This window comes from Amia ocellicauda, chromosome 3 (assembly GCF_036373705.1).
Source record: "Amia ocellicauda isolate fAmiCal2 chromosome 3, fAmiCal2.hap1, whole genome shotgun sequence".
Lineage (NCBI taxonomy): Eukaryota > Metazoa > Chordata > Actinopteri > Amiiformes > Amiidae > Amia > Amia ocellicauda.
Window position 1 is genome coordinate 41,900,885 of NC_089852.1, and position 14,166 is coordinate 41,915,050.

Consider the following 14,166-nt stretch of genomic DNA (forward strand, 5'->3'; position numbering starts at 1 on the left):
GTTTTCAAATCAATTCCAGTATTTTGATTAAACGAGTAATGTAACGAAACAAAGCAGAAAACACTAGACATCATTTCTAAATCAGTAAGCAAAAATATTAAAGAGAACACTACATAAAGGAAGATTTTTTTTTTCCTCCGGAATGAAAAATCTATATTCAACACAGCGTTTATTTTGATTGTATTTATTTTGTAGGGCCTGTGTATTGACACACAGCAGGAGCAGGAAGTGATGTCACAGGTGAGCATTTGAAGGTTTGAGGCCACTCCCTGTTCACCTGGGTAGGGGAGGGCAGGAGACTGAGCTAGGCAGACAGCAGGGAATCGAGGAAGAGTGAAGTACAGGAGAGAGAGAGAGAGAGAGAACGAACAGGAGTGAGAGCGAGAAAGAGGAAGGTGATCATTTTGGAGTTACACAAGCCGTTTCAGGACATGGAGAGCCCAGAGAGCTCCTCCGGGGTCATGGGTCTGCTGAAGACCTTTGATTCCTCTGAGTTTGGGAGCTGGGAAAAGATCGGCTCTGGAGGATTTGGTCAAGTTTACAAAGTACGCCATGTACAGTGGCAAACATGGCTGGCAATCAAGTGCCCTCCTAGTCTTCACGTTGATGAAAAGTAAGTGCTTCTTGTTTTATGTAGCTGGAAATAACTAGTCGGCTGAATTGCCCTACACTTGTGAATGTAAACTAGCTGTGCTGATATTCACTTTTCTTCTCTTTTCTGTTTGAAGTCTGCATTCTGTACGAGTGTGGGAGGTACTCAGTGTAAGGAATTGGAAGTTTTCAAGCTGTTCGCTGTTATTCACCATTAGTCAGGACTGTGCTTTGTTAATGATTCATGGGTTTGTACTGTAATCTGTATTCTTGCTTAAACTAAATAGATTTTTTTTTGCAAATGGTGGACAGAAAATAGCAGTTCACGATGAACAAAAGGGGTCTGCTGTCCTGTGGTATGAATGTACAAATCTAGCCTTTTGGTGTTTTAAGGTTGTGGTCAATCATCCTCTCATTTGTATGTGGACAGTTTATGTGACTATTTCATGATTATATTTAGGTAAAGAACTAATTGTGGGATGTATGGTAATATTCATTTTACCACATTCAAACTTAGTAAATGTTACAATCAACAAGATCCATTTTATTTTTTCTTGTGAAGTAGTTGAGTTCGAGAACATGGTGTGTTTCACTCCGGCACATTTTGCACAGATTAAATATTTTTAAAGATCCTTACAATGTTTAAAATCAGAGTTTAGATGTTTTGTAGTTTCTTTGGTGATATTTTTCATGAGGCTTGTGTTTTTCTTGTATCTGTGGAAAAATACAGCCCTTTCCACTTGCCTGAGTTACTAAAGAGAGGCTGGTTTGAAGGAGTTTAGTAGTGCCCTCAGGCCAAGATTATCCTGCCTTTAGTATAATGTAAAGGGGCCACACTCTTTACCTCTCATTTATGTTAAAAAGAAAAGTCTCACACGCACACACAATGATGGACCTGGGGGCTTGAAGATGAGAATTAAATCATGTCACACATTGCTTTAGTTTACGGCGTTCCCAGAGGTTAGCTCAGCTCCATGAGTAAGACCTGGACCCATGGGTTGCCCTTGTTAGTCAAGTGTTTCCTCCCCCTGGTTTTCCACATTTCCATCTCTTTACAGTTGACATGAAATACATTTGAAAATTAATGAAACTGGAAATATGATCTCTTTTTGGTTATTTATTTATTGGTTTATTTTAACTCCAGCACAGCACCAGTAGCTCACCGTGTTTCAATGTGTTACAAAAAAAAAGAAATGCCATTTGATGCACTTGCTCTAAGCATCACTTTTGTTAAAGTCGGTGCTGTTGGGTATTAAAGTGTGCCAATCAGCTCACAGCCATGCGTGGTTTTTAGTTGGCATGGACTCCACATACAGCATCATCTGAGGGGCCAATTAATTTCAACTCCGTGTTCGACTCGGACCAACTGTTGGTTGGTGACTGGGAAGTGCCCGTCTTTGTTGATAAACATAATTATTAGTACACGCCTTCCCCTGCCCTGATCTGAACCGCTCACAACGCCAGCTCTGGCTTCATATCAACCACTGTAGTGCAGCCCCTAGAGCTGTCTCTAATATGTAGAATACTGAACACTTGTTTGTCAACAGCTGGACAGATAAAATCAAGGAAATTACATTTTCTTCATAGAAACTGGAAAATATCTTCATTTAATTCCCGCCATGCCCATTTCAATACCCCAGTGTGCCTGCTGTATTGCTTAATCGGTTCAACTGCTGCAGTTTTCAAGACAAGCCTCTGGTGTCACCCAACCCATTTCTCCGTTGCTGCATGTTGAGACGGAGGACTGCTGTTGTCATTATGAAAACGAGGATTTGATTAAGGGTGTTTTTGTGAGCTTGTTCCTTTTGTAACCTCCTTTCTTGCCAGTATAAAAGCAGACCTATAAATGACCCATTCGTCCCAGCAGCAAGAGTAAACACAGGATTCTTCTGAGGTGCTTTACTGCCTCTGGTTTCATCTGCCTCTGGTATCATCTGCACTTTGCTGCTTTATGAGTGACTTCTCCGCCCCCACCAACTACCACCCCCCCCCCCACCAGCCAGTATATGCTCTTTATAATGATTGAATGACATTCATCCTGTTATGTTCCCCCATAACAGTTCCATAACAGTTCCATTACAGTTCGCTTCTGCAAAGGGCTTCACAAATGCAGATACGCATGAACTGTTGAGGTGAACTCATCCGTGCACCATAAAACCATGACTGCCTTCCCAGCCATTTTGACTCCATGCTCACTGAACCTGAACAACAAGGGTATCAGTTTTGAACATCTACCCCAAACTTTTAACAACACAAATAGTGAATTGCCTGCTTTTTGCACAGTTCGAGTCACAAGTGGTCTTTGTTCGACAAATTTTATACCTAACCAGTGCTTATGGAGACAATGAGCAAGGTTGCCCAACCAGTCTTGCTAGGCTGTAGTTAAAAGAAGACATTGTCTGTTTTGTTTTGTTTTTTTCTTCTTCTGAAGAGTAATAGGAATGTAGCTTTGGTGAAGAGATTAGCTGCCGGGCACACTCTCTCTCTTTCTCTCTCTCAGATCCTTACATGCAGTGGTGTTTCTTCAGCCATATTAGTGGCCTACAACAGCACAATGCTCATTCACAGACTGAGATGGAAAAAGTCTAGGCTGTACATTGGGTTGACGTGGTTTTCTTCTTTCACAACAACCACAACAGTCTGTCTGAATGCAATTGAATGTAATTTCACAGAACTTTACTTGGACTTTAGTAGAGTCTGTGTAGAGTTTAAAAAACAAATCAAAACAAAAACCACACACATACACACTAAATCCAACACTTTAAGACATAGAATATTGCAAGACTCTGAAGAATGCCATCTTAATGAAGTGAAGGATGAATTAGGAATTGATACTTTATTCCTAACAGAAATACCCCAACATAACTTGTCTCATAAGGCTGTTAATCAGATTAAATTAAAAAGAGACTGAACAAGTGAAACGCAGCACTGAAATTAACTATTTGGTTTTGAAAGCACATTGCACTAGCAAACTATTTCAGCCTCTAGGAACTAAACAGGATTGTATGCGCTCCCAGCCAAAGTTCATTTTCTTCCCATGGCAGAGTGTTCAGCAGAGTCCACTCACCTGAACCTGCTATTATTTATGGCAGCATGTACTGTGCTTCTGACAGATACAAACTGACACAATAAAACAATACACACAACTTGAGGCTAATGCCTTGAACAAAGTGACACTTGATTTTATATATAAATTTCATTTGAAAACGTTATTTAAGTTTATTGGATAGGATTTACTTTCCTGCATCTCCATTGAGGTCAAATGTGACTGGCTCTTAATTGACGTAGGTAAGGGCAGCCCCAAGGAAAACCAAAAATCGCTTTTGATTGGAAGGGGAACTTTCAAATCCGCAATGACACGTCTCTGACTGCTGGAGTTTGGCTCTGTAAAAGTGTCCGTGTGTAGCGGCCATTGATTTATAGCTTGTACTGATCTAACATAGGGCATGTTTGACTACAAAGTTAACAGAAACTTATTTTTACAAGTTGACCTTCATTCACAGACCAGAAGTGGGCCTTAGGTCATTGGTTGAACACTAAGAGGACTCGAAGATCAATATTATACAATTATCAATTAAGGAACAAGACCAATCGAAGATCAACTAAGGAAGAAGACTATTCATTGGTATTTAATTAGAACTCATGGTTGTATCAGTCGTCATGTTTTTTCCATTAGTATATTTCTGTTTTTTTTTTTATTGAACGAGTGTACATTTTGCTTCATTTGAACAACAGATAGTGATGTTTCTTAATCTCTAATGGGTTGGACCCTGAACCCTACTTACAATAGGCTAGAACAGGGGTTCCCAAAGTGCAGCCCGGGGGCCAAATCCAGCCCTCGAGGATGTTTGATGTGGCCCTCCAAAGCCAACCTTCAGCCACCCCTTTTCTGAACCTTTACTATATTTGTACATTTTCTGTTACAAAATTCACATGTAATTTGGGTGAAAATAATAAAAAAAAAATACATTTCATAAATGTTCCCTAACAGAAACGTATAGGAAATAAAAAGGTATGATTTGGGACAGATTTAGTTTTCATTGGTGGTAAATTTTCTACTGTGGCCCCCCATCCCATGCAACCTCCGGAAATTGGCTCTCCATCACCAGACATTGGGAACCCCTGGGCAAGAAGATCCAGTCCCAAGTTTGGGAACAAGTTTAATTGCACTGTGCTGTGTGAGAAGAGTCATGTAAGTTGTCTGGTATTTTACTTGCATTTCTTTATCTTGTCCGTCCACAGGGAGCGCTCAGAGCTGCTGGAGGAGGCCAAGAAGATGGAGGTGGCCAAGTTCAGGTACATCCTACCTGTGTACGGGATCTGCAGCGACCCTGTCGGGCTGGTGATGGAGTACATGGAGACGGGCTCCCTGGAGACCCTGCTGGCCTCCGAGCCGCTGCCCTGGGAACTGCGCTTCCGCATCATCCATGAGACAGCAGTGGGCATGAACTTCCTGCACTGCATGAACCCCCCGCTCCTGCACCTGGACCTCAAGCCCGCCAACATCCTGCTGGACGCCCACTACCACGTCAAGGTAAGAGTCCTGATGCCTCTTCAAGGTTGTTTGGGATTTTATTTGTGCGTTTGTTTCACGTCGGTTGCAATTCTTTATTTTTGGTAAAAAATAAATGGAGATTGTTTGTTTTGAATGAACCAGGATATCTTAGATAAATGATGTGGAAAGAAACAAATCCCTTTGTACTTTTACTTCTTTTAATAGTCTGATGATGCAGCCCTGCGATGACGACTTTAAGAAGCTTCCTTCTGAGTTATTTACCATGACTTTCCCATAAGAAAGCTAAGACTGAAATTCTGATTTAATTTTACGCAACACGTTTTTTTATAATAACAAAAGGATCAAATTGGCCCTTCGAACTCTGGTCGCAGCCCTGATTCCCCACCTCTCCCTGCAGCTGCCTGACTAATAGGAAAGGGAAAAAGATGGGTGCGTCCTTTAACCCTGCAGTGGAGGATAATAAATTCGATATGTAAACACGGAGCCCGGGCCAGTCTCAACAGGAATACTGTGAGCTCTAGTAACAGAAGAATCGCCCACGCAATGTCTTCCAAAAAGGAAACTTCTTACTGAAGGTGTACAGAAAGAAACGACTTGGCTGCCCACATAGAAATATCCTCCCACAGCACGCAACACAGTGCCAAATCCACAGAGATCTAAAACAACACCAGTCTGAAGTCAGGGATACCCTCACTAGACAATTATCACAACAATATAATTTACAACAGCAGCAGAAGTTGTCATAATAGGAGACAAAGCAAACAGGCCTTTTATTTATGAATCTCCTTCAGATCTCCGATTTTGGCCTGGCGAGGTGGAACGGTTTCTCGCGGGCCGATGACATCAGCAGAGATGGCTTCTGTGGGACAATCGCCTACCTCCCCCCTGAGAGGATCATGGAGAAGGACAGGGTGTCGGACACCAAGCACGATGTATACAGGTGAGTCTTAAACGATTGATTTAGTATTGCCCTCCCTTGAGTCTTGCTTCTGCGAGATTCCTGGAGTCACTGTCACTGGGGTTATTAATGTCCCTAGAGCTCTGCCAACCTCACTGTCAGACTGGTAGCAGATGTTCCACACCTTTGTAGATGGTTATTTAACTAAAGTGTCTTCAGTTGGTTTGGGTGGTGTTGAGGTTGTCTTGCCGGAGAGCTCCCCATTACCTTAAGAAAGTGTACAAATGAGAGGAGGCCAATTGACCCATTGTGCTTAAACCTTAAACATGCTGTGTTGGATCAAGAGATCTTTATGAGCTGCAGGGCCAGAACTCCTTTTATGAGGTGAAAGTTAAATTAACCACATTATTAGTTCAATTAAGGTTTCAATTTACGTGATTGAGAGCTCGGTTGGCCAAAAAAGAAACTACAGGACCGGGCTAAGACTCTAAGTTCTACACTGCATTAAAGTTATGATTCAGGTACTTTCCCATTGCATAACAAATTTATCAATGAGGAGGAGTTTTCCTTGCGAAGATAATCAGGCTTATCAGAGTTCTCAAAGTAAAATGTATACAAAGCTGCAGTTGAAAATATTCAGAGTATTCGCACAGTTTACTGGATATGGGTAATATGTTGAACAGCTTGGGGAAAACAAAATATTCCAGTTGACTGAACTGATTTAACATTGTAGTCTTTGGACAGCCACTTGTACTTGAGTGTTACTAAGGCAAACAAAACAAACAACAGTTCTGGGATGCTGTTTCTGCAGGTGCATGCGCACAAGGTGCTGTTGACAACATGCTTGCTCGTCTAGACTCCTTGTTTTCTTATCAGCCCCTTGTTTGATCACAACACACTGCTGCAATACCTTGCCCTGGGTTGCAGCCACACCCTGTCCGTGTAGAAATGTGTGTCAGTCAGCGTGTCATTGTACTCGACTTTAGAATAGAATAGAATGTATTCCTTTTTGAAATCCTCTGCTTCCATTTCTGTTGATTAATGGCAAAGTGAGAGATCTGTCTAAAGCGAATCATTGATCGTCTCACACAGCAATAGGAAGGGGAAAGGGGCACTCACTATCAATGAGCAAATAATTGGTTTCAATGTGTTTGTGTTATTGGCCAAAAAAAAAAAAAAGCAGACTGAGATACACAAATTATGTATAAGCCTGCCAAATGTCCTGTACACACAGTCCTCTCGTTGAACATGGGTTTAATGTGAAACACTCTTGAGGCAAACTGAATGGATTTGTAAAAGTTTATATGTGTGTGTATTTTTTTTAAATGTAGTTATTTTTCACATTTCAGCTTTTCAATTGTCATCTGGGGGATTCTGACGCAAAAGAAGCCATATGCAGGTATTGTATTAACACTTTCATTTTACCCTATAGTCCAAAGCCTTTCAAAGTATAATACACTCACAAAACACATTTAGCATATTTTTAAACCTGGTATATTCATTGCGTGTGACACGTTGAATGGGAATGGTATTTTTACAGATGGAACATTGTGTTGTTGTGATTCATAAAGAAGATCATTCATCCTTAATGATATTTTTTAGATCTTTTCCACCATTGCTAGATCTGGTGCCACGTGAAAATAAACTTTGTCATTAGATAGAAGCCTTATGTGATTCTGGAAATGCTCTGAGCAAGAGCTTACCCCAGTATAATCCCACAAATCCAGCAAACCTCTGAAATACAAGTATGGTAAATGTGATTAAATAAATGGTTTCAAAGTCAATTACGAGGAGTTTGTTAACCCATGAAGATTCAAGCTCTTTAGGGGCAAATCTGACCGCAAATCTGACCGGGCAAGTCTGGCTGTGAGTTCCTGTAAACAAAGCAGCCCCATCAGCCAGACTTGCTCTCTGTTCGTGATCGTTGCAGAGAAGGGCGTGGCCTGGAAGGTTTTTTCTGCTGTGACTCTGACTGACAGGACATATCGTCTCTTTCATTACCCTTATAGAGGTTCTCAGTGTTTACTCTTCAAATACCAAGGCAGGATGAAGGTTGCATGGTAGCTGTTATTTTTTCCCAGGCTTGTCAAATATTGACTTGTGAGTCTAAAAGAGTGCACTGTGTAAATATCAGCAAAGCCTACTGACCCTGGCGCTGTAGGAGCTGAAACAAGAAACATTTACTAATCAGTTGACCTTGTATTGATTGTATTTTCAGTTCTTGACATTGTTATTTGAAAGTTTGGTTGTCCTTGGAAATAAGTTTAAGTGTTTAAGGTTTCCATCAATGTATCTGTCCGTTTGTCATTAAAAAAACACACAAAACAGCCAAAAGCAGGCGAATACCTCTGTGGGTGTAGCAGAAGGCTCTTCCTTCAGTGGCTGACTGTAACTGTTTTTGGCTCCTTTCCCCTCGCAGAGGAAAACAACATTCTGCACATCATGGTGAAGGTGGTGAAGGGGATGCGGCCAGAGCTGCAGTCAATCCCACGCTCCCGCCCACAGCCCTGCGCAGGATTCATCTCCCTAATGCAGAGGTGCTGGCAGGAGTCCGCTAAAGACAGGCCCAGCTTCCAAGGTGAGTGTTTTGCTGTTTTTTATGTTTCCTGGCCTCACTGTCCAATTGAAGGGCCCCCCACTACCCCTTTTAGTATAGATTGGATGATTTCCACCCAGTCTTCTGAGCTGAGCCATCTTTATGGTCAAACCTGCAACCCAGCCAAAAAAAAGGATCTCAAAACAAAAGAGCGCAATAACTTGACAGCTTTAGGAGAGGCAATACCGGAGGGTGGTTGGAAGACCATAAACAAATACATTTAAATAGTCGATTCAGCCTGCAAAGAACCACTGACAAGAATCTTTCTATCAGTCGTTTCCTGTTTTCGCCAAAGGTAGCTGTAGCCTGGGTTTTGCAAGTCATGTCAGGTATGCACTAAAGCAGGATGTCACAATGACCCTCCTGCTGTGTCGTACGTTTGTATGCATGTGAAGTGTGACGAAAAAAGGACACTGGCCCATTGCTCACCGTAATATTTCACAACAGTTCCTTATAAACAAGCAACTGTGCTCAAATATCCAGGCAAAGACAGGGAATCACATAATTCATTGCAAAGATGTTTATATGGTGTCTGTTGACTATTGGCAAGGTCCTCATAGTCTTCATTTTTTTACAGAAATTACATCAGAGGCCGAGGAACTGTGCTCAAAGCCCCAGGAGGAGGCCAAGGACTTAGCTGTAGAACCAGAAGCCAGTCAATGTGATGGGCAGGGCTACACCAATCAGGTACAACCAATACTTCAGCTTTTTTTTTGTTAGAGACTAGCTCATCTAAAATAGTCACACACAAAACCCAAGTAGATTCTCGCTGGATTCTACGTCATTTCTTGAGAAAATGCAGACTGTGTGCTGCAGCCAGTGGAACAAAATCCAAGGGTTTTTTCAGACTTGGTTGTGCCAAAGCTCCTACACCAGTCAGTTTTCTAGCCAGGATCAGTTTATAGGAAATGGTGCAGACTCAAATCTTGGGACTTCCCAGTGTCTCATCATAACTCTGTGTCAGTTGATGATTTCAGCGGGCTTGTGATGCAATCATTTTTAGTTTTCTTTCATGCATGTACACTGACTGTAAGACTGAGTTAAGACATTGTGTCTTTTTTCTGACATCCGAGCGGAAGTGTATCTGATCGAGAATTCCAGTTCGACAACATTTTTAACAAGAATGAGTTCATTTCACAATCGTCGCCGCTGTTCTGTACGTGACTGTAAAAAAAATGTAGCACTCAAGTCCTGGGCTGCAGTGTCTGCTGTGTTTTGTTCCAACAGGATCTCTCAATTATTGAATTAATGTCTCTATTGTCTTACCTCGGCTTATCTAAGACTTTCACATTTTAGTTTGAAAACTTAAAATATGCTAGTTATGCAAAATATTGGACCAACAGAACTTTTCAAAGTCTGGAAAGAAGTGGTAATCTCCCCAGTTAACATTTCATTAGGCTAATTATGATGCCACGAGCTGGGCTGAAACAGCCTTTTTTTAAATGTGTGTGTGTGTGTGTGTGTGTGTGTGTCTATATATATATATATATATATATATATGAAAGACTGACAATAATGCATGCCAATGTCACACAGGAGAAAGCCACGGAGAAGAAACGGCCACAGTCCACAGCCCTGACAGAGAAGGACTACAGCCTGTCAGAGCTGCTGAGTCAGATCGACTCGGGCATTTCCCAAAGCTTTGACCGGGTCAAAGAGGACAGCACCCACTCCAAGGAGAACACCAACAAGAGGCTGTCTGGCATCTCCTCCGTCGACTCAGCGTTCTCCTCCCAAGGGTCCATCTCCCTGTCCTTTGAAAAGGAAAACGCAGCCTGTGGTAAGTGACCTGTCTGTCATGTCTTTTTAGAGGAGAGACAAGCCCTGAGCATAAATGTTGTGATCACAGAGAAGACTTTCTTTACCATTTGCTCACCATTGCAAGCATTTTGGTGAGCTACTGCCTTTTCAGATTAAAACTCGTCATGTTTCCTCTTTTTATGTGCAGATTCTGGGACACTGGATGTGCAGAAGAAGAAGCTATGTGAGGCTATCAAGACAGAAGACATCGCCAAGTTGATGAAGATCTTGCAGCCCCAGGATGTGGATCTGGTGCTGGAGGGGGGCTCCAGTCTCCTGCACTATGCCGTGCAGCTCTCCAACGATGAGGCCGTCAAGTTCCTGCTGCTCAACAATGCCAACCCCAACCTGGCCAACAAGAGGGGCTCCACACCGCTGCACCTGGCTGTGGAGAAGAAGCTGAAGAACATTGCCGAGCTGCTGCTGGGCCGCAAGACCAACGTCAACGCGAAGGATGAGGACCAGTACACCCCGCTGCACTTTGCTGCGCAGAACGGGGACGAGACCATCGCCCGGCAACTGCTGGACAAGAACGCCTCCATTAACGAGGTGGACTTTGAGGGCCGCACTCCCTCCCACATCGCCTGCCAGCACGGCCAGGAGAACGTGGTGCGGGTGCTGCTGAGTCGGGGTGCGGACATGCATGTCAGGGGGAAGGACAATTGGACACCCCTGCACTTCGCTGCCTGGCAGGGCCACCTGTCCATCGTCAAGCTGCTGGTGAAACAGGGCACCAACATCAACAGCCAGACTTCGGACGGCAGGACCCCGCTGCACCTTGCGTCGCAGAGAGGGCAGTACCGGGTGGCACGTATCCTCATCGAACTGGGAGCCAACATCCACGTCACCTCCGTCATGCTGTACACGCCACTGCACGTGGCAGCTGAGACGGGACACACCAGCACCTCCAGGCTTCTCATCAAGCACAAGGCCAACATCGAGGCCAAGACCATGACTGGCTCGACTGCCCTCCACTTGGCGGCATTGTTTGGACACCTGCCCACTGTTAAAATGCTGATCGAGGAGAAAGCCAGCCTGTGCAGCTCAGACCATGCCCAGCACTCCCCCTGCCACCTGGCTGCAGAGAAAGGGCATTGCGATGTGGTGAAGGAACTCCTCCTTAGTTGTCCAGAGAGTATCAACCTGGCCGACAGTCAGGGCTTCACCCCACTGCACCTGGCTGCCAGAGAGGGCCACGTACAGGTTGTCAGCACCCTGCTGTCCCACGGGGCCGAGGTCAACTGCCACAACGTCATGTCGCAGACTGCACTGCAGCTGGCAGAAGAGAACGGCAAAACAGCAGTCATTAAGCTGCTGCAGAGAAAGGTTGTGATCCTGAAACTCACAGAACTCAAGGACAGTGACTCTGTAGATGGCAGCATCGCTCAAAGTGAGCCGATCAGCGCTTAAGGACTCTCCACTGAGAGAGCGTCACGGTGGATTGTACAAAGCTGTGTCGGAGTTCTGAGCAAGGAAGAGCAGTACCTAACCCACCCAGCTGTTGGGAGTCATTGTTGTATTGTGTACATATTGCAAATCCTGTCTTAATGGCACTCTGAACTTGCAAAACCAAATCTAATATCTCTCTGGGTGCAGCTGGGAAATGGCTTTGGACTTCTGTGAGACTGCCAAACTTCCTTAAATGAGTAGCAGTTTTGTAAGTAATAAACCCAACGTATATAGAGATACGATGGCAGAATTGTACTACCCCATGTTAATGTATATATATACATATATATATATATTTTAATATTTTTTTTATACTTTTTATTGCACACAGTTGGGATGTAAATATCCCCATGTAGATATCAATCCATTGCTAAGTTTGCCTTCAAGTTATTAACACTCCAAGGTGCTTGCTTGACTACAGTAAATGAAACTCGTTTGACATGCTTGGCACGGCTTCCATTACAACTCCACGCCTCACTCCTTGTGTAATGACAAGTGCAAAGGTCCCTGTTGTCTTTCACAGTCACTGTGGCTGCCGTCAGAGTGCAGGTGATTAGGATTTTAGACAGTGCTAAAATTGTACTTTCTTACAAAAAGAGCCGCAACTCATAGCTTGGCATTCAGAAAGACGTTAAGTCTTCTTAAACAGCGCCTTGCATTTTTGTCTGTCATCGCATCTCCGGTATTTCACTGTACTGCCCTTTAACGCCAAGCAGACTGATGATGATCTGTCTCTGCAGTGAAAATATGCAGCCGTTCAGTGCCAGGATGCCACACACAGGGACCATGGGAAGAAACCTGCACGGGGAAACTAGACACTTGAAGCAGTTCACTAATTGCTCTGCCTGCTTTGCCTCTTCTTCTCCCTGGGAAACATGGTTATATCTCCCATTCCTCGGAGGTGGGAGCTCCGTGCTTACTGCCTCCACAGATACTGAGGAAATGTCAGGAAGTGGAGAATTGCTGGGTGGATGGCTCACATGTTACATTTACTGAACAGCCACAGATACATGGTTGTGCCATTTTTCACCTTCTCAAGCCCGCACACACAAGCCCAACTGGAAGCAGATATTTTGCACATTGTTTAATCTGCTCAGGGGTCCCTGTTGCCTTTTTCATTGTAATATAGTGTTGATATTATTCAATTGTATGCAATGCGTTGTTGGATTTATGTATTTGTTCAAGTGTTTGCACAGCCTCACTTTTGTAAATAATGGTACAGTAAAGTGCATCTCATTTACTGAATCTGGTGTGTTGTGTTCAATGCCAAAGAGAAGACTTGTGTAAACATGTAAGAGGTAAACATATTTAATGGGTCAGTCTGAAAGACCTTATGTAGAGAAGGATGTACTATAAGGTGTATTTTTCAGCGTCTGGTAGTTTATTTAGAGATTAGGCTTAAGCAGAGTCTTTTAAGGCTCAAAATAATAGATACTTGTTAATCATTTTAAGATTTGAAAGCATTTCTTTCTGATTTTATGTAAGTATTTTATTTTGATGGAGTATCTGCCCCCTGTGATTAAGCACTGTTAGTATTTTCAGCTCTGCAGACAATGGTCTGTCTTGAATCTCCCCATTTCACCGGCCATTTCAGTTGTTTGCTATTGAACTCATTATGGGCAAATTCACGGGAGGAAATGCAAAACGTATCTTCCATCCTCTGGCTTGAAGATTATCCAAGTCAATCCAAATGTGGCATTTTTGTGGTTGAGTAGCTGAAGAAAGAAGCCTGGAGTGCAATCAGGATTGGCTAGAAGATCATCTAAAGGTAGGGTGTTTCTGAGTGTGTCCCACTAATGGGTAATGTAAGTAGATGGATTATGAACTGGTTGATGTATAAGAAACTGAGGGTGTCGATTAGAGGAGTTACTTCTCTAACTGGAGTGAGGTTGTTAGTGGAGTTCCACAGGGATCAGTACTAGGGCCGGTGCTTTTTCTAATCTATATTAATGATCTGGACTCTGGGATAGTTAGCAAACTTGCCAAATTTGCAGATGATACTAAAATAGGTGGCTCAGCAGATACAATCTTGGCAGCACAGGCTATTCAAAGGGATTCAGATAATATTCAGTTGTGGGCCGACACCTGGCAGATGAAATTCAATGTGGACAAGTGCCAGGTATTACATGCAGGTAACAAAAATGTCCACTATAATTACACTATGGGAGGAATAGAACTAGATGAAGTAACGCATGAGAAAGACCTATGAGTCTATGTGGACTCCTCACTTTCTCCATCCAAACAATGTGGGGAAGCAATAAAAAAGGCAAACAGACTGCTAGGGTATATTGTCAAAAGTGTGGAATTGAGAACAAG

General features: G+C 43.1%; 1 protein-coding gene across 1 annotated transcript; it reads left to right on the plus strand.

The window, feature by feature from the left end:
* Positions 1–301: 301 nt before the first annotated feature.
* ripk4 (receptor-interacting serine-threonine kinase 4) lies at positions 302–13,095 on the plus strand. Its single transcript, XM_066699547.1, has 8 exons — positions 302–613; positions 4,834–5,125; positions 5,899–6,047; positions 7,355–7,404; positions 8,425–8,583; positions 9,179–9,288; positions 10,138–10,381; positions 10,550–13,095. Exons 1-8 carry the CDS (start codon positions 432–434, stop codon positions 11,809–11,811), a joined length of 2,448 nt encoding a protein of 815 aa, XP_066555644.1. The 5' UTR covers positions 302–431; the 3' UTR covers positions 11,812–13,095.
* Positions 13,096–14,166: the final 1,071 nt, after the last annotated feature.